This window comes from Kogia breviceps, chromosome 17, assembly GCF_026419965.1.
Source record: "Kogia breviceps isolate mKogBre1 chromosome 17, mKogBre1 haplotype 1, whole genome shotgun sequence".
NCBI classification, from domain to species: domain Eukaryota; kingdom Metazoa; phylum Chordata; class Mammalia; order Artiodactyla; family Physeteridae; genus Kogia; species Kogia breviceps.
In genome coordinates this window covers 38,610,257-38,634,423 of record NC_081326.1, presented here as the reverse complement: position 1 = coordinate 38,634,423, position 24,167 = coordinate 38,610,257, and the positions used below count along the sequence as shown (strand labels likewise).

General features: G+C 39.0%; 1 protein-coding gene across 5 annotated transcripts in view; it reads right to left on the bottom strand.

Annotated features, from left to right (window-relative positions):
* Positions 1-8,414: 8,414 nt before the first annotated feature.
* Positions 8,415-24,167, bottom strand: part of ESRP1 (epithelial splicing regulatory protein 1) — a 61,717-nt gene continuing 45,964 nt past the window's right edge. For 2 of the 5 annotated variants that reach the window (XM_059042889.2, XM_059042890.2), the window contains exons 14-16: positions 21,751-21,901; positions 17,941-18,050; positions 8,626-9,939 (exon numbers count right to left, since the gene is read on the bottom strand). In XM_059042889.2, coding sequence (XP_058898872.1) covers positions 17,976-18,050; positions 21,751-21,901 — 226 coding nt within the window. In that variant the 3' untranslated portion in view covers positions 8,626-9,939; positions 17,941-17,975. Of the gene's footprint in view, positions 9,940-17,940; positions 18,051-21,750; positions 21,902-24,167 lie in introns of all 5 variants that reach the window. The other 3 variants (XM_067018157.1, XM_067018158.1, XM_059042894.2) reach the window with 3 other exon arrangements.

Genomic DNA, 24,167 nt, shown 5'->3' with positions numbered 1-24,167 from the left:
TCAGTGCGGGGGAGAGGTGCGTTTAGATATTCCACAACAATGGAACGTAGTTTTAACTTGTTATACTGTTTGTCTTCACTTTTATTATATCTGGCATTCTCCAAATATACCAGGATCTATCTCCCTCAACAGTACTAAGAAGTAATTTAGGAACTGACAAAATGCCCATTATAGAACGAGAGGAAAAAGGCACAAGAACCCACTGAAGTCATGGGGTTATTAAGGTTGTCCCATTCTTAGCAGGCAGCAAGAGTCTCCTTCCTTTATCAAGTTAGGATATTTGGGGAGAAGCTATCAGTTCTCAGTGCTGTGCAAAAACAGTTCCAGGAACTCTTTTTATGCCTTTGGTTGCTTGTAAATATGTCTTGCCTGTCAAACAGCACTGGACCAGGAGTTAGAAACACGGGTGGAAGATACCAGTTGCCCAGAAAAGGCCTGGGTCAAAGCAGAGAGAACAAAACTGTTGGTCTTTGAAAACCACAAGAGCCCACGTACACAGCAGCAGATTTCAGTGCCCAGCTTATCAGATGATAAGCAGGCAGAGCTCCACCTCATGCGAGAACAATACAGTGGCCACTGAGGGCCACTGTTTTCCAAGTCTAGGGTCTTGAGGTGATGACCATTCCTCCCATAGTTTCTTCATAATCACCTCAAGGACTTAACTGTAAATTTAAGTATAATTTAAATTATACTGCATGCTCTATACAGTAGTGGAGACAGAGAAAAAAAACAGCTTCTCAAAATCAAATGGAAACATGAAAGAAGAGAGATAAATATTCAGTCTTTAGATACTAATCAGTGGAATCGTGATTGTGTTCCCTAGCAGAAACATTCTTCTCTTGAACCCTAAACCTCCACATAAGAATAATGAGAATGGGTCATTTTATCCCTGAACCAGTGTAATTTTGCTATGAGAAAAGTAAGACATTTTTTGTTCAAAATATCAACTCATCCAAAAAGATGTACCCCTAACTGCTCAAGATGTTGCCTTGCAGCTGGCCGTATAGCTGAGCGTTCAGTCATTCCATAACTCGGTAAGACCAGCTGCTTCCAGATAGTAATGCACATAGCTAGTGGACACGTGGTCCTAAGATAACTTCCGATTAGAATTTGTTCGACCATTTTATGACTGCAAACCATGGGCTGCTAGTTTCCCATCCAGAATTTGAAGGGTCATTTCATTATCCTTTGCCTCATCTTGACCAATCCTAAACACCTCAAATTTTCTCAAATGGTCTTTTGTTTACAGTCCACTCTCAAAGAACAATATGATTTTCTGCCTCCTCTAGAAGTTTGAGGACCCCTTTAGTACACAGTAGATATTTTTAGGGATTGATGTGAAATGCTTTGTTGTAAGTCTTTTAAGAAAATGTAGATTAGGAAGCTATTGTAGTAAACTGGGTTAAAAAATAAAGTCTTGAAATAAGGCAATGGAAATAAAAATGTTCAAAGAGAAGGGATTCAAAAGATGCTGGAGGTAAATCTACAGGGCCTAGTGACAAATTGGATGTGATAAATAATGAGTTGAGGACATGGAAGCAACCTAAGTGTCCATCAACAGATGAATGGATAAAGAAGATGTGGCACATATATACAATGGAATATTACTCAGCCATAAAAAGAAATGAAACTGAGTTATTTGTAATGAGGTGGATAGACCTGGAGTCTGTCATACAGAGTGAAGTAAGTCAGAAGGAGAAAAACAAATACCGTATGCTAACACATATATATGGAATCTAAGAAAAAAAATGTCATGAAGAGATTAGTGGTAGGACGGGAATAAAACACAGACCTACTAGAGCATGGACTTGAGGATATGGGGAGGGGGGAGGGTAAGCGGTGACAATGTGAGAGAGTGGCAGGGACATATACACACTACCAAATGTAAAATAGATAGCTAGTGGGAAGCTGCCACATAGCACAGGGAGTTCACCTCTGTGCTTTGTGACCACCTAGAGGGGTGGGATAGGGAGTGTGGGAGGGAGGGTGATGCAAGAGGGAAGAGATATGGGAACATATGTATATGTATAACTGATTCACTTTGTTGTAAAGGAGAAACTAACACACTATTGTAAAACAGTTATACTCAAATAAAGTTGTTAAAAATAAAAATAACTGAAAAAAATGATGAGTTGAAATGATTCCTAAGGTTTCTGTCTTAAAATTAATTATGTGCCTTCTGTGTGCCAAGTAGTTTGTTACCAGGATATGAGACAAATATAAAACAAAAGCCCCTGAAGACTTACCAAAAAAATACAGGCAAAGTCTATTTCAAAAACATTCGTCTATCCAATGCATCACCTTATTACTAGTAACAGAATAATTAGTGTGAAATCTTTGCATTAGTTCAGCTCTTCTGTTAAAGATATGGAACTCTGTTTCATCTTTATTATGTCATAAATTTGTAATTATCCATTGATTAACATATTTAAATTATTTTCAAACACCATCTCCTTTGTGAAGTCTGAACCAAATATGATCAATTTATCTTTGAAAACACATAACACTCTTACCACCATTATATCCTGGCTTGTATTTTGGTCATGTTTTATATATACCGTTGTTTCAACGCTTTTAAACACATTGTAGACAAATATTTTGGTAATTGACTTAAAAGTTGTTGACAATAGTATTAGCTGTGGGTGTCTTAAAAGACCGTGATAAGCTGTATATTTTGCACTATCAACGAGAACTATGATTTGAAGCCGTTTTGTCTTAGCTTGTCACTAGTTCTACTTGTGACTATGGATTAATTTTTTTTCTGTGCCTTTTCTGTAAAACAGGGGATAAGGGGCTACACTGTCAGTTGCTCCTACAGTTATTTCTCAAGCAGGCCTCACTTCTTCCTCATTGTTTGAAGCTATGCGTCAGTGCCTCCTGAGTATATTTGCTCTATTATCAGTCATAAGGATCTGCTGTCTTCCCTTTCCACTGACTGGGAGAAATACAAACCAAGAGAGTCAAACTGGGAACCATATAATCCTCCCTAGTGGGACACATTGAACAATGTGTGCTCTATTTAGATATTTTTGAATTAACATATTAAGCATCTTAGGACATTTTCTAAAGTATGTTTTTTTTTTCTACAGTTAAAACTCCTCCAGGAAGAGACTTTTTTTTTTTTACCAAATTGATCATATGAAATAATATTCATAAATAAAGAAAAACATTGTTGGTGCTAATCGGCCTATTCTCAAGATTTTCCCAGGCAAAGCTATTTTAGTAGACAAAGGTTGCTGACTTTGGACGAAGTTTCCGTCCTCTCTTCTTTCAGATAAGTAAGCCCTCCAAATATTTGTGAAATTTGAATTTGAATTGACTATTAGAATTGCCAGGTAATATAGGACACTTTAGTATAATATGTTCCATGCAATATTTGGGCCAGACTTAAGCGAAAAATTATTTGTTGTTTATTTGAAATTTCCATTTAATTGAGTATCCTGCTTTCGGTTTGATTTTTTGTTCCTCTGTTGACCCTATTTATGGATTGAGACTGCCCCCTCAATGCTAGGAGCTCCCTAGCATTGATTACTCTTAGGCCTTCTGGGCACATGTACATAACAGATTGAATTCTTTCTCACGATAGAGGAAAGGCAGTTAGATAGCAGATGGATTCTGAGTACCTCAATTATTAATTCAGGAAAGAATCTGCCATTCCTAATGCCCTGATACATGAAATTGCTTCTGCTGTCTTCCCACCCTACAAAGGGCTCCAGCTAGAACTGGATGTGTCTAGTGCAGTCCTGGAACTGCCATTGAACTACTTCTTAGTCAACCAGCCAGTGCAGATGATTGCCTGGACACATCTAGACCTGTTGTTTGGAGGACTAATCACACTTCCAAAGTATAGGTATCTTAAAACCAAAGCATACAGTGATTGTGGGGGGAAAATTATTTCCCACCAATTATGACTTATAACAGTTTGTGTGTAACAGAGTAATGGCCATGATATTTTTTTTAATACAGTAAAAAACCAAAAACCTGTTCATCAATTATGACATGATTTAAATATAGATATATTTTAAAAATCTTGTTAGAATCCTAGATAGGCACTCTGGTTGAGAACAGGACCCTGAAAAGCCAGTAGTACTATGAGTCCTGGCGATGGCAGAAGCAGCGAAATCATGTTTAGGTAAATTTCACACCAAACTCTCTCTTTGGATGTGTATATCAATGTGAAAGGCAACTCTCTGAATTTGTACCTCAGTGTAAAAAGCATACTATTAATAACTAGATTAATACTAACATTTTAAACATTTTTAAACGGTGCTAAAGAAAAACAATTTTTTGATTTTTAACATTTAAATTTGTAAACAACTCTAAAAGAAAACTGTATAAAGCACATTAGTTTTCACCTGCAGGAATGAACATACATTAATTCATTCAATAGATATTTATTGTATATATCCCAAGGGCTGGCTAGTCACTAAGGATACAGGGGGAAAGAAGACACATTTTACCTTGATGGAAGTTACAACATGGGGAGCAGATTATAGGGAGATCTTACAGAGTCTAGTGAGTCAGGAAAGGCCTTCCTCAGAAAAGTAAGATTTCTGCATAGCAATTAGTCAGTGAAGAGAGGAATAACAGGGAAAAAAATGTGTTTCAGGCAGAGGAAGCAAAAAGTGCATCATTCCTGCAAAGAACTGGAAAAAGTACAACAAAGTGTAGAGCGTGAGAGGAAGAGTGCCTTGAAGAAAGCTCAAGAGGTAGGCAAGAGTCAGTTCATGTAACAACATGCAGTTGTACATTTGGGTATTTTTTCCTACAGCAAATGGAAACCTTTAATAAAAAGATTTTAAGGGCACGTAATCACTTTGTTGTGTTCTCATCACACATGCACACAAAAAATAAAGAGGGGGGAGGAAATTTTTGGAGGTAATAGATATTGGTGGCATTGATTGTGGTGATGGTTTCACTAGTGTAGCCTTATCTCCAAGGACTCACCAAGTTGTGTATGTTAAATAAGTACAGCTTTTTATATCTCAATAATACCTCAGTAAAGTGGTTTAAAGAACATGTAATCAGATCTGTGTTTTTTTGTTTGTTTGTTTGTTTTTTTGCGGTATGCGGGCCTCTCACTGCTGTGGCCTCTCCCGCTGCGGAGCACAGGCTCCGGACGCGCAGGCCCAGCGGCCATGGCTCACGGGCTCAGCTGCTCCGCGGCATGTGGGATCCTCCCGGACCAGGGCACGAACCCGTGACCCCTGCATCGGCAGGCGGACTCTCAACCACTGCGCCACCAGGGAAGCCCGGATCTGTGTTTTTAATTTAAAAGATTGTTCTTTTAAAAAAGCATACTGGCAATAGAGGAAAGCAGAATTCGATACAAAGAATCTGATACTGAGGCAAAGAACCCGTGAGAGTTACTGATTAGGATGGTGAGGAAAGGAAGTTAAGAATGGCTTTCTTACCTTTAATACCTGGTTGTATGCGGTGCTGGTTCCTGAAGTAAAGAGAACACAAGGACCAGCAGGTTTTTGGACACAGAAAGATATGTTCTTTTTTAACATGTTGAAATTGAAACGCCCAGGGAGACCTCCAAATGGAAATACCTATTGCATTGTTGAGTTTAGAAGCCAGTAGCTCTGGGCTTCCCTGGTGGCGCAGTGATTGAGAGTCTGCCTGCCGATGCAGGGGACACGGGTTCGTGCCCCGGTCTGGGAGAATCCCACATGCCACGGAGCGGCTGGGCACGTGAGCCATGGCTTCTGAGCCTGCGCGTCCGGAGCCTGTGCTCCGCAACGGGAGAGGCCACAACAGTGAGAGGCCCGCGTACCGGAAAAAAAAAAAAAAAAGTTTCTAGTGTTTACTATCATGTTGGTTTTATATGCATTATAAAACACTGGCTCAAATTCGAGTCTGTAATAAGCAGCTTTGTTACCCATTTATCAACATTCACTTTTCGTACAGCAACAATACATAGCTATTGAATAATTCAGCAGCTGAATTAATGGCATACTGGCAATAAAGTAAAAAGGCAGACCAAAGGAACACTATGAAGCACTACTCTGTGACTCTGTAACGATGGACTGTATTTGTGCAATGCTAGGAAAAGAGCAGCTAAGCCATTAGCAAAGCACTAATCACATCAACCTGTCTTCAGATCTTTATATTCTAGATCCTTTCCTGTACTTTCTGTGCAACCATTATGTTTTACTTAACCTACCCTTCATTTCCTGGTCTATAAAAGTAATAATAGTGGTACCTACTGTAATAGGTTGTTGTAAAGATTCATTTAGCCAATACAATGCTGTTTGTTGTTGATCACACATATTCTCGGTGGTTTTTTTGGTTGTAGCTTATAGTATACTCTGCCAAGGTAATGATTACCAGCTTGGGTTTTGGCCCGAAATATCCCTCCACCTTCCACATAAAGGAATTGAGGGGAAGTACATTGAAATAAGGACATTTGCCCTTTAACTTAGGTCTAAACTAGGGGCAAGTCAAGCTGTTTGTTTCTGAACCTTTTATCCCTCGGGCCACACTTTGGGATCTTGGCCTTCAAGATCTCACATAACACAAAGGAGGCAGCAAAAATGTAGAAAAACAATGTCTCCCTTTGCCACCCACTCAGTGCTCTCTTACTCCTGAATTTCATCCTGGTGGCCTTCCAGTCCTCTAAGTTTGCATCACCTCCCGTCTAGTCTGTGTCTCATATTAGCACATGGGCTAGGGAATGGAGTACTGAGCACAACTGTAGAGATTCAACCTTAAACAGAAGACATCCGGAAACTGAATCACTTCCGCCAGTTCAGTCCTATTTATCCTTTTCCTCTTCTCAGTAAGAGCACTTCCTACCGTGGCCCAGTTTTAAACCTGGAACTCCATTTTAATCATGACCCAAAGAATTTGCTTCAAAATAATACAGCAGTGGGGAAAGTGGAAAGGAATATGGATAATCTATATAATTACATATAATCCTATATATAATAGATTATACAATTGATTACATACTCAATCTATAGGAATGATTGGCTTTGAGTTTGTAGTTGTTGAAGCTGGAAAGAGACATGGTGGTCATTATTCTATTTTTGTATGTGTTAAAAGAATTTTTCCCCAAAGAGCTAGGGGAAGCAGAGAGGAGACGAGAAGTTGTGAAATCAACTATAAACCTTAGAGGTGGACCTTTAAGGTTTTTTAATATACTCAGGTCCTCTCTATTCTCTCTCTTCCTTCCCCACCAGCTTTACTCAATTCCATACCCTCCTGACTGCCTGTGTTCCTTTTCTGCTATGGCAAGGAATAGCCTGGACAATGTTAAATGCCTGCCAGACATCAAAGCGCCAAGGAATGTGCAGCAGAGCCTCAGCTTGCCTAGAGAGCTCTGTTGCCTCCTCGCAGATAACAGACACCCAAAGCTGAAGCAGAAAATTGAAAGAAATTGCTTCATTTTTATAAATGACATTGGCAAAGACTGAAAAACTGTCCAAGTGAACTAAACTTCACTTGGTGAATGCTTAGCAAGAACATGTATGTAGAAATGTACTAGACATTGAGGGAAATACAGGTACTTCCTGCCCTTGAGGTTATAGCCTACATCTGGAATTGAACTCTATAAAGCGTATATACATCAAATAAGTGATACTGACAATATATGTAACTCTAAAGTGGTGTTAAGTCACACAAGACTTGACTTAACCAGGGTCCTAAAGAAATTTGGCTTAAAGAGAATATTGGAGAACTCAGCCTTAGCAAAGACTGATTGGAATAAAGGAGGAGCATGTGGGATTCAGAAACACTAAAGTTCTAGCTCTTATTTTATGGCTTTTAAGAAATGGCTTGGACTTCCCTGGTGGTGCAGTGGTTAAGAATCCACCTGTCAATGCAGGGGACATGGGTTCGAGCCCTGGTCCGGGAAGATCCCACATGCCACAGAGCAACTAAACCCGTATGCCACAACTACTGAGCCCGCATGCTACAACTACTGAAGCCTGGGCGAGTAGAGCCCATGCTCTGCAACAAGAAGCCACTGCAATAAGCCTGCACACCGCAACAAAGAGCAGCCCCTGCTCGCTGCAAATAGAGAAAGCCCAGGCGCAGCAATGAAGACCCAACGCAGGCAAAAATAAATAATTTTTAAAAAAATCCTTAAAAACAATGGCTTATGTGGCTTGAATACGTTTTCAAATTGTCAAGCAAATAGAGCCCTAGTAATAGGATGCAAGGACCACATATTAATATCTATCACTACCATAACTTAAGAATTTCAAAATCAAAGTCTCAGTGATTTATGTTCTAAGGATGGTTGTTTAATCTGTATCTGAAGTGCATTAATCATTGATAGCTTTTACAAATACTTATAGTAACTTAGGTAAATATCCTACCACTTCAGGAAAAAAAAGGCTTTTACCCACCACACCCTTCCACCATTACCCTTAACTCTTCTAATAACAGAACAGAATGCAAACATTGAGATTAAACACACAAGTTTTATTATCAAATGTAACAATTCTACAAAAACTCAGTAGTATTGTAGTATTACTGCCTATCTTAAAGTCTTTCAGAGCTTTGGGCAGACAGCATCTTAAGGTAGCCAAGTATAAAGAACTATTTTTCTGATCTTAAGTGCCAGTTATCACCAATTTTCACACAAAATGGTTTTTTTTTTTTTTCTTTTTATTTCTCCTACTGCAGTTAAAGGGCCATTGCTGGTCAGTGAAGAGGGAATGTTTGGCTCTCCACTCAAGGTGTTAAAGTAATGCAAAGTAAATAAAAATAGCAGCCACATAAATCTGCATGGCATTGCATCCAAGCTAAGGACAGTATGAGTAAATTAAAGAAACATGTGCACTCAATCAAATCCTGTTTCCTCTTTGGAGTTAACACGAGGCAGCAGTACTATCTAGCTAGTGTCTAATATTGCACTTTTGGAGCATAAACACAGCTAAACACACAGTGCTAAACACTGACAGCATCAGTACCGGTTCTCACATCAGTGTTTACCTCTCAGTCTAGCATGCTGACTATAATCCTATGCTTTTAAAAGTTTTAATTATTTGACAGTTAAGGCATTAGAGAAGAAGTTTTAAGGCTATCTTAATATATACAAGCATTCACTTTAGTTAGTATATTGCTTTCTAGAATACACTGTTCAAATATCTCATTTTTGTGATATTAAAAACTATGGAATTCCTCATTAAAGTCCAAACCATCAATAATGGGAATAGTACAATATAAAATAATACATATGAAGCCATAATATTCAATTACAATTCAAACTAGAAATTACTAACTACATGTAGCTGCTTCATTTTTGGTTTTACATTTTGGCCCCTAGATCGTTCATATTTACAACTGATACCTACTGAGAAAAAAATCCAACTTTTTAACTATGTATGTTTTGTGGTGGGTGTGCAATTTCTGCTCACTTCTTCCAAGGTGTTTTAAGAATAGTTTCGGTGGCTTTTAACTGTAAGACATTGTGATGGCCAAGAGACTGGGAAAATATTAGTTTTATTTCTTTTTGTAAGTTTGTGACTTAGTATTGCAGGACTTATTCTTGAGTTACTTAGGAAGAGCACGTGATTGTGCAGAAGATGGGGAGAAAAGAGTGGGAACTCACAAAAATGAAGCTTCCATAACAGAGTTCCTGATGGAGACAGTAGACACTAGTGGAGTATTTTTTTTCCCCCCAGACTTAAAACTTAGAAAACACCTATGATGCCACGTTAGCTGGTAGTGATGGAGACACCCGATTTCAAATTCGCATTTTAAATGCCTATTTGCAATCATCAAGGAGCCAAGCATGCTGCTTGCAATAAGAATTTGGCTTCACTGGCTCAAATTTTTCACTCCACCAAAAGATAGGGCACAGGCCCACTGTCCAATCATGTTTGCTGAAAATACTGCAGCCTGAGTGTAGACAAACTTCTCCTGAAGTTGCTAGAAGTTATCTTATGTCTGAAGGTTTCAGGATCACCATACATCTTTCAAACACTGAAAAAAATGAACAAAAGGAAAAATTATAGTCTCTAAAGTTTACAATTCTTAGTAGCCATAAAAAAAGAGATTCTGAATTCTAAACGGTCTGAAAAAGCCTTTAGGCAGTCCAAATTTTTATTTTACACAGACATAATTGGGATTTGCACAGCAAATTCTCAGGGAATACAGTGCTGACAAGTGAAGTTTATGTGAGAATTGGCATTTCCACAATACCCTACCCTTTGTATTATCATGCATGGGATAACGTGTATGTTTTCACCTCCCCACTTTACTCATTTGTGAAGAGACTATTCTCCTCATTCCTTATTCTGGGTCCCCAAGTTATCAGAACATTTTACTGATACTAGAGGTTTAATACCATTTTAAAAATAAGCCATTAAGACAAAAATTTTAAATTAAATTCTAGTATAAGCTATTAAAAAAAAATTCAAACAAGAATATTTGTATCAGTAAGAAGCAGTGAAAGGGGACTTCCCTGGTGGTCCAGTCATTAGGATTCCTCGCTTCCAATGCAGGGGGCGCAAGTTCGATCCCTGGTCTGGGCACTAAGTTCCCACATGCCGTGTGGGGCGGCCAAAAAAAAAAAGTACTGAGGAATGACACTGACACTGTAGCAAACATGAGCTCTACATGTCAGTGACTAATTGATAAAAGTCACCTTTATGTGGATTATTTCATCCTTACAACCACCTTATTATATTACCATGTTATCCCCACTTTGCAGATAGATGGGGAAACAGGCACAGAGCAATTAAGCCAATAACTGGAAGATCTAGCATTTGAAATGTAAATTGGTTCCACTGTGCTATTTTTCTTATACACCACACAAAAATCTTTAAAATGAAAACTCTAACTAGGCATGTGTATACTTTTGACATGTAAATGAGAAACAGAAATGAAGATAGATATAAAGATAGCTGTTCAGAGTTCAGCCTTATTCAGATGGCCAGTTTGTAACTGCGGTTAAGACTAGATTTGCTTTTAGAACAGATTCCAAAATTGGTAGAGATTTAGATTCAGGTACTTTAAGAACAGAGAAACATTTATTTGTTAGAACTCATTTTTAAAATGTGGTTTACAAAGTGACCATAGTTAACATTTAGTTTTAAACATTATGCATTGAAACCCCCTCCTTGGTACAGACAAGAAAATCTCTATCAATGACCCAACAACATTATTGCCCAATAACTATTTTGTCCTTCTTTTGGCAATAGCAACAGATTTTCCTTAAATGACTGCCCCTCACCCAATCTCAAGGCCATAAAGAGGCAACTTTACTGCTGAGCCCAACAAGTGACCCAGATATAGCCAATAAGAGCCCTGCATATCCTTGGCCACAGTGGTTTCAGAGATGGACTTAAAGTGAGGCCAGCGACACTGCCTGGCTTCCTCTGGACTTGCAATGGAAGGGTGGGAAGGCAGGTGTTGCTGGGGGTACGTCATGGAGAGAGTTTGGCTGAGAGTGAGCCCTTGATCCAGCCAAGTCAGTCAACTCTGGACCTGTTATCAGAGTCAATGAATTCCACCTTCCTCATTCTCAGCCTATACTATTAGTATTCTAGTAGGAAACCATTGCAGATGCTGAAAATTATACCTTCATATTTGGTCAAAATGTGGAAGAGTTCATAAGAAATTAAAAGTTTAACCTTCTCAGACCTGCCTTTTAATCCCAGTGGTAGCCAATGGAATTTTAGCATTTAGCAATGAGCACATTCCTAGCTGCCAGCAAAAAGTAGAAAATCCCAGACAAATAAGGAGAAAATGTTTCCTCTTCCCCTTTAGCTGCAGAAAAGCAAAGACAATTTTGAAGCTACAACTGCAAGTATCCACAAATGAGTCTTTCCTTTCTAGTAAGGTCTGTGTTAAAACATACAATGTTGTATTTTGCACTAAACTGTCATTAAAAGTACTATGTACAGGGCTTCCTTGGTGGCGCAGTGGTTGAGAGTCCGCCTGCTGATGCAGGGGACGCGGGTTCGTGCCCCGGTCCGGGAAGATCCCACATGCCGTGGAGTGGCTGGGCCCGTGAGCCGTGGCCGCTGAGCCTGCGTGTCCGGAGCCTGTGCTCCACAACGGAGGGGCCACAGCAGTGAGAGGCCCGCGTACCGCAAAAAAAAAAAAAAAAAAAAGTACTATATACAAAGAATTCGTTTAAGATATCTGGATTTCAACTGGTGTTATGCCGTATGGAATGAACCTAAACCCCTTAAAAAAAAAGCTTGCAATTCTGATTCGTTGTAATATTTTATTTCCTACCAGTAATTCTGACATCTCTTTTCTGAAAAGTGTAATTCATAGTTGAGATTTTTTTGTTAGGACAGAAGAACAGTTTCTTCTTCCTTATATTAAAGATAAAATAAAACCCATAACTCAGATTCTTTAATCAAAGAAAGGCTGTTTGTCATTTAAATCAATAGAATCAGCATTTATCTGTTGTTCTTGTCCATTTTTATACTAGTTGGAAGAGGAAGACAGAAGTTTTGTCTAATTTTGAAAGCTGCTTTTTTATCCAAAAGACACCTTGAGGGACTTCCCTGGTGGTCCAGGGGCTAAGACTCCATGCTCCCAATGCAGGGAGACCAGGTTCAATCCCTGATTAGGGAACTAGATCCCACATGCTGCAATGAAGACCCTGGGGGCCCAAGACCCGGGTGCAGCCAAATAAATAAATAAATAAAATAAAAAACAAAACTTAAATCTCTAAAATCAAGCAAACAAAAACAAACAAAAGATACCTTGAATTTTTTGGCCAAAAACTAAAATATTGATCAAAAAAAAAAATAAAAACATTTTTCAATCCACAAAGTAGTCTAAACTATACACTTAAGAGACCAAGTATAAAAAACACTCTTCAAATGAGTTACATGGAGATTTTTTGTTTTGTTTTTTGCATAAAATTCAGTTGTTACGAGAATACCAGGCTTAATATATTGCGACAATCTCCAAAAATACCTAATATACAGACAAAAGTTTTCACAAAAAAAAGCAAAGAAAACTATAAACACTTTATCTTGACTTCCCAGCTTTCAGAATGTGAAAAAGTAAACATTTGTTGTTTATAAGCCACCCAAGTCCATCAAATTGCACTAGGACAGCCTGAATGGATGAAGCCATTTACCAAATGATCAAATTGATACCACCAGGAAGGTCACGTGGGTATATAGTACAACAGATATTATGTATCACGAGATCTCATGAGAGGGGCTCTTCACCTCTATGTATTCTTTCCTAACACCCATTACCCCAGCCTAATCACAAGAAAAACATTAAACAAATTCAAACTAAAGGACAGCCCATAAGATTTCAAAAGCAGTATAACTTAGAACTGTTAAGGTCTAGAAAATAAGCAAAGACTGAGAAACTAACACAGGCCAGAGGACACTAAGGAGACAGGCCAACTAAATGTGAAATCCTAGACTGGATCCTGGCATAGAAAAAGGACACTAATGGAAATACTGGTGAAATCTGAAAAATGTCTGAAATGTAGATAGTAGTCAAAAACATTGTCCGTGTAATGATTATTGTGATCATAGCAACAAAATAGTTATTTGTAGACATAAAGAACTTAGTTTGTATAACTTTATACTCATTAATCCACCTCTCACCCCCCCCAAAATGTTACATATGTAGAAGAGATTTTTCCCCAATTTTTACAGAGAAGGGAAATGTCACCTCTAAAGAATGATCATCTCCATATGTATGCAAAATATAGTTGTAAATATAGTTAAGAAGCACTTGTTGACAGATTTAAATTTATGAGCTGACCCTGCCCCTTTGAGATCCTAGGAGTATGAGACTTGGAACTCACAGTGAAAGTGGGGGGTACAAGAACCCTGGCCATCTGAGGAGACATTCTTTCCAGCCCGCCACCACAATCTCCTTCTCTGGAGGAAAACTTGGGCATCTTTAATAGACTGTGAGCTGTCCTTGGGGGTCTTTTATGACCAAAAAAAGAGGCATAGGGCTTCCCTGGTGGCGCAGTGGTTGAGAGTCCGCCTGCCAATGCAGGGGACACGGGTTCATGCCCCGGTCTGGGAAGATCCCACATGCCGCGGAGCGGCTGGGCCCGTGAGCCATGGCCGCTGAGCCTGCGCGTCCAGAGCCTTTGCTCCGCAACGGGAGAGGCCACAACAGTGAGAGGCCCGTGTACCGCCAAAAAAAAAAGGGGGGGAGGGGGCATATCTACAGTAGTTCTTAGGGCAGTCAACAAATATTGGCTGGTTTGAGAGGACAAGGCTACGTGAGAAGACAGATAGTGTGACTTTTCATTCACTCATTCATTCATCCATTTATGGATGGCTGTGTTGGATCTTCGTTGCTGCGCGTGGGCTTTCTCTAGTTGTGGTGAACGGGGGCCACTCTTCGTTGTGGTGTGCAGGCTTCTCATTGCGGTAGCTTCTCTTGCTGCAGAGCATGGGCTCTAGGTGCGTGGGCTTCAGTAGTTGTGGCTCGCGGGCTCTAGAGCACAGGCTCAGTAGTTGTGGTGCACAGGCTTAGTTGCTCTGCGGCATCTTCCCTGACCAGGGCTCAAACCTGTGTCCCCTGCATTGGCAGGCGGATTCTTAACCACTGTGCCACCAGGGAAGCCCCAGTGTGACTTTTTATCAGACCTCACCATAGGCTTTGGCTACCTTTATCTGATTCTATAACCAGCAGTGACACTGTTCTTTCAATAAATTTTTAGAGCACTGTATTAGTTTCCCGTGGCTGCTATAATAAATTACCACAAATTGGTTGCTTAAAACAGCAGAAATTTATTCTTACAATTCTGGGGTCCAGAAGTCAGAAATCAAGGTGTCAGCCAGGCTGCACACCCTCCAGAGGCTGTAGGAAATAATCTACTCTTGGCTTCTTCCAGTTTCTGGTGGCTGCAGATGTTCCTTGGCTTTGTCCACATCATTCCAATCTCTCTCTGTAGTTACACTTCCACCTACTCTCTTATATTTGTCTACCTGATCTCTTTCTGCCTCTTTCTTGTAATTGCACTTAGGGCCCACACAGGTAATCCAAAATAAACTCCTCCTCTCAAGATCCTTAATTTACATCTTTTGCCATGTAAGGCAAGTCACAGGTTCCAGGGGTTAGGATGTAAACATGTATTTTCGGTCACTGTTCAGTTCAATGCAAGCACTTACTCTGCTGTGCTCTTATTTGCCTAAAGGAAAAGAGCACCAAGACTGAAGCTAGAAGTTATTGGTCTTTTTATCAGCTTGGTCACTAGCTGTATGACTCTGTGAAAGTTGTCTAACCTCTCTGGATTTTATCTCATCTGTCAAATGGGGTCAGGGTACCTGTCCTGATGCCTCACAGGGCTGTGGTACAACTAGAATGAGACTGCAGATATAAAAGTGCTCTCAGAGCATAAGCCACTCTATTGGTGTCAAAGATGACTGGTGATGATGAATTTGATATTCATATGGATCAGGAGAAAAATATATAAATATACAGTCACAATATAAGGTTATGGGGAAATAAACAGGTCTAAAATTCCTTGAGGGCATACAAAAGGAGCTGAAGGGAACTATTCACTGTGGTTATTTCTGGATGGTGGGATTATTAGTGATTTCCTTGTACCTGTCTATATGTTCCAAATCCTTTATAATAAGCACACAATACGTTTATGATCCTTACTTCCTAGGGTTGTTTACTAAATAACTTATGTTCAGTACTTCACATAGTACTCGATGTGAGTTTTTATAAATCCTCAATATAAAGGCAGATTAATCTGATGTTATAAGAAAATGCAAAAGTCTGGATTTTAACAAAGCAGCTGATATGTCACCCTATCATGAGCCCAAATATACAAAACACAGATAGAATTAGAGGTACTGAGTAATGGTCACAGTCAATTTAGGACATTTCTAATGTAATTTCAAAAGGTTCCACCTCTAGGCAGATTTTTTTTTGCTTGTTTGTTTTGTTTTGGCTACACCACGAGGCATGCAGGATCTTAGTTCCCTCACCAGGGATCGAACCCAGGTCCCGGCAGTGAAAGCGCTGAGCTCTAACCACTGGACTGCCAGGGAATTCCCCAATTCTAGACATTTCTTATTCAAAATACTCATTTTACAATATGAACAATATGCTTGTCAAGTTCACAAACAACATCAAGGAGTTGAATAAAGAACATCTGAAAAGACAAAGCATGAACCAAAAAGAACACCAACAGGTTAGAATAATGTGCTCTCATCACTGTGAACTAGACTAGAAAATACCCCATTCATACTACCTCGTATCTGGGCATGCTCTTTGATAATACCAAGATATCTTGAAACCTCATTGAAAATAGCAGAGAATCAACACTTCCAACCCAAAATGGGGGGTTTTACAACTTCAGAATGAGAGGCTAAGACTATAACTGTCATTTCTCAAAGACGACATTGCACTGGCAACCTCTTTTCTAATTTAGAATCCATGTGGTTGAAGCCCACATGGTCCTTGGCCATGAAAATGGTTACAAATTTTGAAAATGACATGCCAGCAAATTTCTGCAAACCCAGTAATAAAAAATGAAAAAATAAGCCACACCAATTCTGGACCATGTCCTTATAACTCTATCTCTTTTGAGGAGACTCATAGGCAATGTCAGTATCTTTTAAGGGAACTTTATAGATTAGTTGGGGGGAGGACACTATCAGGATCCCTTTCTTCTAGATTTAGTTTAAAAGAGAAGACATGCAACAAAAACCTCACAGTCATTTTGGAATGGAGCATATTTAAAAGTATACCCAGATGAAGCTTAAAACCATTATGCTAAGTGAAATAAGCCAGTTATGAAAGGACAAATATTGTGTTAAACCATTTATAAGGTACCTAGAATAGTCAAATGCATAGAAACAGAAAAGGGAATAACGGTTCCCAGGGTGCTGGGGAAAGAGGGAAAGGAGATTGTTTATTAATGTATTTAGAGTTTCAGTATGAGAAGGTGAAAAAGTTGATGGTGGTAATGTTTGCATAACAATGTGAATGCACCTAATGCCACTGAACTATACACTTAAAAATGATTAAAATGGTATTATGTTATGTATTACTTTACCACAACATTTAAAAAAAAAAATGAAACTAGGAAAAAGTGTAACCAACTCGACAGAATTATCGTATGACTCAGTGATTCTACTCCTAGATATATACCCCAAATAATTTAAAATACTCAAATATTTGTACACAATTGTTCATATCAGCACTATTTACAATATCCAGAAGGTAGAAATAGGCCATATGCCCATCAACAGATAAATAAAAGAAACAAAATTGGTATAGCCATACAATGGACTATCATTCAGTCACAAAAAGGAATGAAGTAATGATACACACCGCCACGTGGATAAACCTCAAAAATGTGAAATGAAGCAGATTGGTTGCCTGGGTCTATGGGGAGGGGAAATTGGGAGCTACTGCTTAATGGGTATAGGATTTTCTTTCAGAGTTGATAAAAATCACTTAATTGTATACTTTAAAATGATTTATTTTATGTTATGTGATTTTTACCTCAATTTTTAAAAACAGGAAAGAAAGCATACCCAACCTGTATTCCACATGATATGAATAAATTTCCAAATGGAAAAGTACTTCCATATATGTTGCTTAGATACTATCTACTTAGACGACAACCTTAATTCCAGTCTCCATTCCTTCTAGGATTTCTGACATTCTTACATCACATAAAGGGAAGATGGCAACTGCCCCCTGACTTCTAAAAAACACTTTGAGATTCTTGACCTCTATTTGTTTGGCCCTTTTTAAAATTTTTTAATTTTTTGCTGTACGCGGGCCTCTCACTGTTGTGGCCTCTCCCATCGCGGAGCACAGGCTCCGGACGCGCAGGCTCAGTGGCCACGGCTCACGGGTCCAGCCGCTCTGCGGCATGTGGGATCGTCCCGGACCGGGGCACGAACCCATGTCCCCTGCATCGGCAGGCAGACTCTCATCCACTGCGCCACCAGGGAAGCCCTGTTTGGCCCTTTATAATTTAACTTTCACATCATAGAGCCTTACCTTCTTTTCTGAGGATGGTCTAACTGCTGGGGCCCTTAAATACAAACCCATTCTTTGGATAGAGTCCTGGCCTGGTCATTTGTGTGTACAAGTCCATCCTCGGTTGCATACTAAAATGCAAGTTAAAACAAACAGGATCAAAAGATGGACAAATTGTCACTATGGATGGTTAGTATTTAAACTGAATAGATCTACCAACTGAATTACAGGACATTTATAGACCATAGGAAACAAGTTAACGATGATACAAGCCACATATGTAACTGCTAATCCCAAGTCGTCATTTCTTACTTAACATGTCTAAATACCATAAAAATCCCTACTAGGAGGGAAGTTAGATGGAGCACATGGATAGAAAAAGAACATCGTACTGCAACGCCACCAAACACTTTAGATCTTGATAATAGTACAGTTTCCATCACACCACAAGTGTGACTAGATATCAAATATTTGAGCACCAACTATTTTCAAGGTAATCTACAATAAGCCCAATATCTCTATATAACTTGGTGAACTTTAAATAGTTTTAGATATATTTGTAATATCAACCTAATTCTCTCAGCAGTGCAGCAAGTAAAAAGCAGTGAGAGGCCCAAGGAGATAATGAATAAAGTCAGTACTTCGAGGAGAAACAAAAACTAGCACTACTGAAAATGCAAAGCCATTGACAGTAGAGGTTAATGCAAAGAGCAAATGAAAAAGTTAAAGGACTTATATTTCCATGACCAGAATGACATCCTCATCACCAAATATTTTTATAGTAGTCTTTTTGCCTTCGTAAATTCAATCCTCATTCTGTTAATCTCATTTATCAAAATGGGCCTAACTCTGGTACTTTTACTTTATAAGAATGCAGATTTGATAGCAGAACCCATGTCTGTCCTGCATCTTGCTTTAGCATCAGAATTCTTCCCTTTTGTAAATCCTTGCCCTTTCCAACTTTACAGCCTCCTCAACCCCAAAGGAAGTATGGAAAAATTAAGTTGGAGTAGTTTTATAGAAAGAATTTTGCTGAAGATAGAGGAAACATACATCCAAAAATTAAAAATAACATTTATAAAGATGACATATACCATTTTATATAATATATATATATTTTTAAAGACAGAAACAGAAACCATTAAGAGATTTCATTCATTCAACCAATTATTACCAAGGATTTGCTTAATTACATAAGTAAATTAATTAAATAATTATGTAGGATGAATCATAAATAACCAAAAATCAAATGAAAACCTCCCATGAAGTCAGCAACAGCAATAAATGCACCACAGGTAAAGATAGACACAGATTACACTTGAGAACAATTTTTTTTAAGCCATCCATTGATTTTTGTCTTGTGACAAAAGCCATATCTAAAAGAATCTAGACTCTCATGGTTAGCAGCTATTACTATAATAACTAAGAACAGGCAAAAATAAATAGGAAGGCAAGAAAGGACTCTTAAAGGCAGTAGAAAATATAAGCTTTTATGTAAGAGTGATATGAAATTAGGTTATATACAAGAGGTTTTGAAAGTATGCATTGTAACTACCTTAAAGCTCAAACTCCTGAAGAATAATATGATATACTGAATTAGATAATTCAGGTTCCTATGTAATCCTACTTTGTTGATCCAGTTCATAAATTCCAAGTACTTCAGAAATGAAGGCAAATGCCTCGAGACAAAATAATTTCACAGAACCTTTGTGCTTCTGATTATACTAGGTCTGCTCCAACCTTGAATGATTCCCTAGAAGCTACTAGAAGATACAATAACTTCAGGGACTTCCCTGGCCATCTGGTGGTTAAGACTTCCAATGCAGGGTGTATGGGTTTGATCCCTGGTTGGGGAGCTAAGATCCCACATGGCTTGCCGACAAAAAACCAAAACATAAAACAGAAGCAATATTGTAACAAATTCAATAAAGACTTTAAAAATGGTCCACATCAAAGAAATCTTTTAAAGAAGTAAATAAGGGCTTCCCTGGTGGTGCAGTGGTTGAGAATCTGCCTGCCAAATGCAGGGGACACGGGTTCGTGCCCCAGTCCGGGAAGATCCCACATGCTGCAGAGCAGCTGGGCCCATGAGCCATGGCCGCTGAGCCTGCGCATCCAGAGCCTGTGCTCCGCAACGGGAGAGGCCACAACAGTGAAAGGCCCGCGTACCGCAAAAAAAAAAAAGAAAAAGTAAACAAAAATTTTAAATAAAATAACTTCAGTCTGTAGCAATTTATCTTAATTTTGAAGCAGGTCAATCTTCTAGTCATAAATCTAGAAACAGCTGCTATTACGTGTTTGTGGTATAATAAATACCCACAAAAGCCAGCCATGGCACTCGTCATAGTAAGAGCAGTTTTGCTTATTCTCATAATCAATATATGTGTATGACCACTTAATTCTATTCAGTGTGAATATAACAAATGTTAGTCAAAACAAAAGAAATTAATTCAACTGACTACTAAAACCTGAAACTTTTGCTTATACTTTCTAGAACTGGAAAACCATGGGAGAAAACACAAAACTCAAATGTATTCTCCGTGAGATTAAATAATCTTTTCAACAGTTTTACTGAAGTAAAACTCTCTACTCTTTTCATAATCTAGTGAATCAGATACGAAGTTCGCAAAGTAACATTTTTACTCCTGCAAGGGTTTCCTACAGGCAGCATAATTGTTTAGGGAAGAAGTAAAGTTATCTACTGATCTCTGAAAAATAGCTTACTTCTGGAAAGAATGTGCTAAGCCAAGCAGTAACAAAAGATAACTTTTGTCCACCTTCATTCAGTCTTTCACTATCAGACACAGATTTTCTTCATTTGTCAAAAAATATCCCATCATGGTAACTTGGTAGGTTCGGGGCATCCCCACTGACATCAGTTTAGCTGAGCTCCACAATCCTCCATGATTCATGGATACCAAGAGCTTGTAAACCTGTTCTAAGAGTGAAATGGTACCTGCAGGCACAGCCCTTATCATGCTGTACTGTAAATGCTCAAGGGCTATTTTAGGATTTGATGATTATGCCTACAAGTGCTTCTCAACTCTGAAGACTCAAGCACGGCTCAGCTCCAGGAGGAAAGACCATTTTTGCTTTTAGTGCAATTAAAAGGCTGCAAGATACTGGTTTCCAGATGTTGCAGGAAAGGAAGGAGTTCGGGTTCTAACCATGTGATTTAAGGAAGGAAAGGTGTCCGCTTAGGTGAGATGACAATGAGAAGATTTTGCTTGCTGTTAAGGACCTCTTACCAAGCTGTTCTTAAGTCAAAGAACAGCTGATGGACACAGGCAGTCGTAGAAAAACTGACAAGAGTAAATATCAGTTTCACAAGAATTAACAGATCATAAAAGACTCACTGAGTATCTTATAGCTCATTTTAAGGAGTTACCATCTAAAGATTCACTGAGTCACCCTTATTTTTCCATATTAGGCAGAGAGGCCTCGGACTACTTTTTAAATACTCCAAGTCTGAGGAAAATTCCTTCTTAGCCAATCTTACTATAGATGGAAACACCCACATCACTGTGTGCCCTAAAGAGCTTTCTCAAAGCAGCCCAATTGGAAAAAAAAAAAAAAAGCATCAATAGATTAAGTTAAAGTAATTAAAATAGCATGGAAAAGCCCCAATCCTATTAAAGGGATGAGTTTGAAGTTAGCGCTCAGACAACTAGTCCCCCTGACTTTGACTCTGGTTCTTCATAAAGAAAATCTATTTATTAACACTTGTACACACGAGTTTCAGAGAATTTGCTTCTTTCCTGGCTGCATTCTTTAGGCACATCAACTTAAGTAATAAGGGCACTGAGTATTTTTCTTCTTCAAGGTACTGACCTGGTAACCTTGGAAGAAGTTAAGAATTTCCTTAACTCCAGTATTGTAGGCCAGGCCCTGCATTCTGACCACCGTGCCAGGCTGTGGAGGGACACCGCTAAGATTAGCAGCTGTAGGGAAGTAGCCAAGACTATTGGGCGAACCTGGGGGGCTAAAGGGAGAGAAAGCACAGTGAACCAATAGAAATAGACAATGTCTAATATTTACTCTAAAAACATCAGTTACTTAAGGAAACAGACTTTCTCAAGGTGATCTTAGAATTCTTAGAGTTATCTCTCCCAAGACAAGTACACCATAGCTATTCTGTCCCACAGTTCCACAAAAGCCAAAAGTTGAAAGACAGAAGAGTTAATGCAGAGTTAAATACAGGGTTTCCCCAAAGATCCAGTTCTGTCTGAGAGTCCTAAATGAAGGAAGGAGAGAAGGAAACTTTTGCAGCCACTCAACCACAAAGCACCACTTCCAAAGCCTAGCTCATTGATGACTAACTGGCTAGTTATCAGGAATACTAAGGCATGAACACAAAGGAATAATAGAAACCATAGCCACAGAGACCAAAAAGTATACAAAATGATTGCTCCCAAGAATAGACTGTTTTACTCCTATACACAAATGTACAACACAGTAAGTACAACATAATACGACAGCAAAGTACTAGAGCACCCATGAGTTACTGCTTCCAACCTGACTGAAAAAAAAGTGTGAGGGGTGGAAAGAAACAAGTAAATTGGAAGGGATGCATAACAAACTACATCAACCACCATTAACAGGAGGGGAAATTAATTGATGATGGGTCCTCTTTGTGTATCTGGGGCAATTACCTCCAAGGAACAAAAGCCACATGAATACCTAATCATTCTTCTTCTTTTTAAAAAAAAATGTTTATTTATTTATTTGGCCGCACTGAGCCTTAGTTGTGGCACTCAGGATCTTCGTTGCCACGTGCAGGATCTTTAGTTGCGGCAGGCGGGATCTAGTTCCCTGACCAGGGATCGATCCCGGGCCCCCTGCATTGGGAGCACGGAGTCTTAACCACTGGACCACTAGGGAAGTCCCCCTAAGCATTCTTTTTGTGGTAACTCAACTAATTACTATATTATGAAATTAGTTTCACCCTGTCCCTTAACCAATCTGTTTCCCACCAGTTAGTTGCTAGATACCCATATTTAAAAATATATACGCATAGGGAAAATTTTTTTTAAAGTAGTCATTAGCTTAAAGAGCATTAAAGACCCACAGCTTTAGATTATTAACTCTTATAAATCATTCTAAGTAAGTAATTATCCCATTTCAAAGACAAGTAAACACATAATTGAAGGGACTAAAAATCTTTGAGATTATCTATCTTACATAATCCTAACTGATGGGTTAATAGGAATGATACCAGATGGTGAATCCAGTCCCAGGCTCCATTTTAGTAGCACAGTAACCTTGAGCAAGTCACTTACTGTCTGTGAACTCCAATTTTATCATTTGTTAAATGGGGTTTACACTTACTAGTTTCACAGAATTGTTCTTCAGCTTCAATGATTTAACATATCAAATTACTCCACAAACCATAAAATGCAGTAATTTGTTATTCTATTATTATTCTCACTCTTGCTATTTCCATAATCATTCTTCCATTTCATTTCTAAACTATGGGAGCATGAAAATATTACTTGACATCAAGCTGCCCGTAACTTGTTAAGTCTCTAAAACAGTGACTCAACTTGTCTGCATATTAGAGTCACTTGGCGAGATTTTTACAACTCTCTGAGGACAGTCTCTTTAGAGATCAAGAGTCAATCTGTGTGTAACTGTCAGAGCAAAAAGAGAGGGAATGCTGAACTTTAGGCCTGAGAAGGACTTTAGCCACACCTCCTCATTTTTACAGAGATGGAAATGGAAACTAAGAGCTAAATAATTTCCCAAAGGTCACACAACCAGTTAGCTCTTCACAAAACTGAATAACTACCCAGATTTCTCAACTTCTAGTTCAGTATCTCCCCCCTATACAACCACCATTCATTCAAAGACCATATTTGCTCATGTCAAATGCCTGTTAGATACTAACACTAATACTCAAAGACTATCAAGACTTCTGTGTAGGGGCTTCCCTGGTGGCGCAGTGGTTGAGAATCCGCCTGCTGACGCAGGGGACACGGGTTCGTGCCTCGGTCCGGGAAGATCCCACATGCCGTGGAGCGGCTGGGCCCGTGAGCCATGGCCGCTGAGCCTGTGCGTCCAGAGCCTGTGCTCCGCTACGGGAGAGGTCACGACAGTGAGAGGCCCGCGTACCACAAAAAAAAAAAAAAAAAAAAAAAAAAAAAAGACTTCTGTGTATTTTGCCGAGTTACTCAGACTTTCCACACTGGATATGAAAATCAGATCATTTCCATAGTATACAACTTACTTCTATGACTCTGACCTGGCAT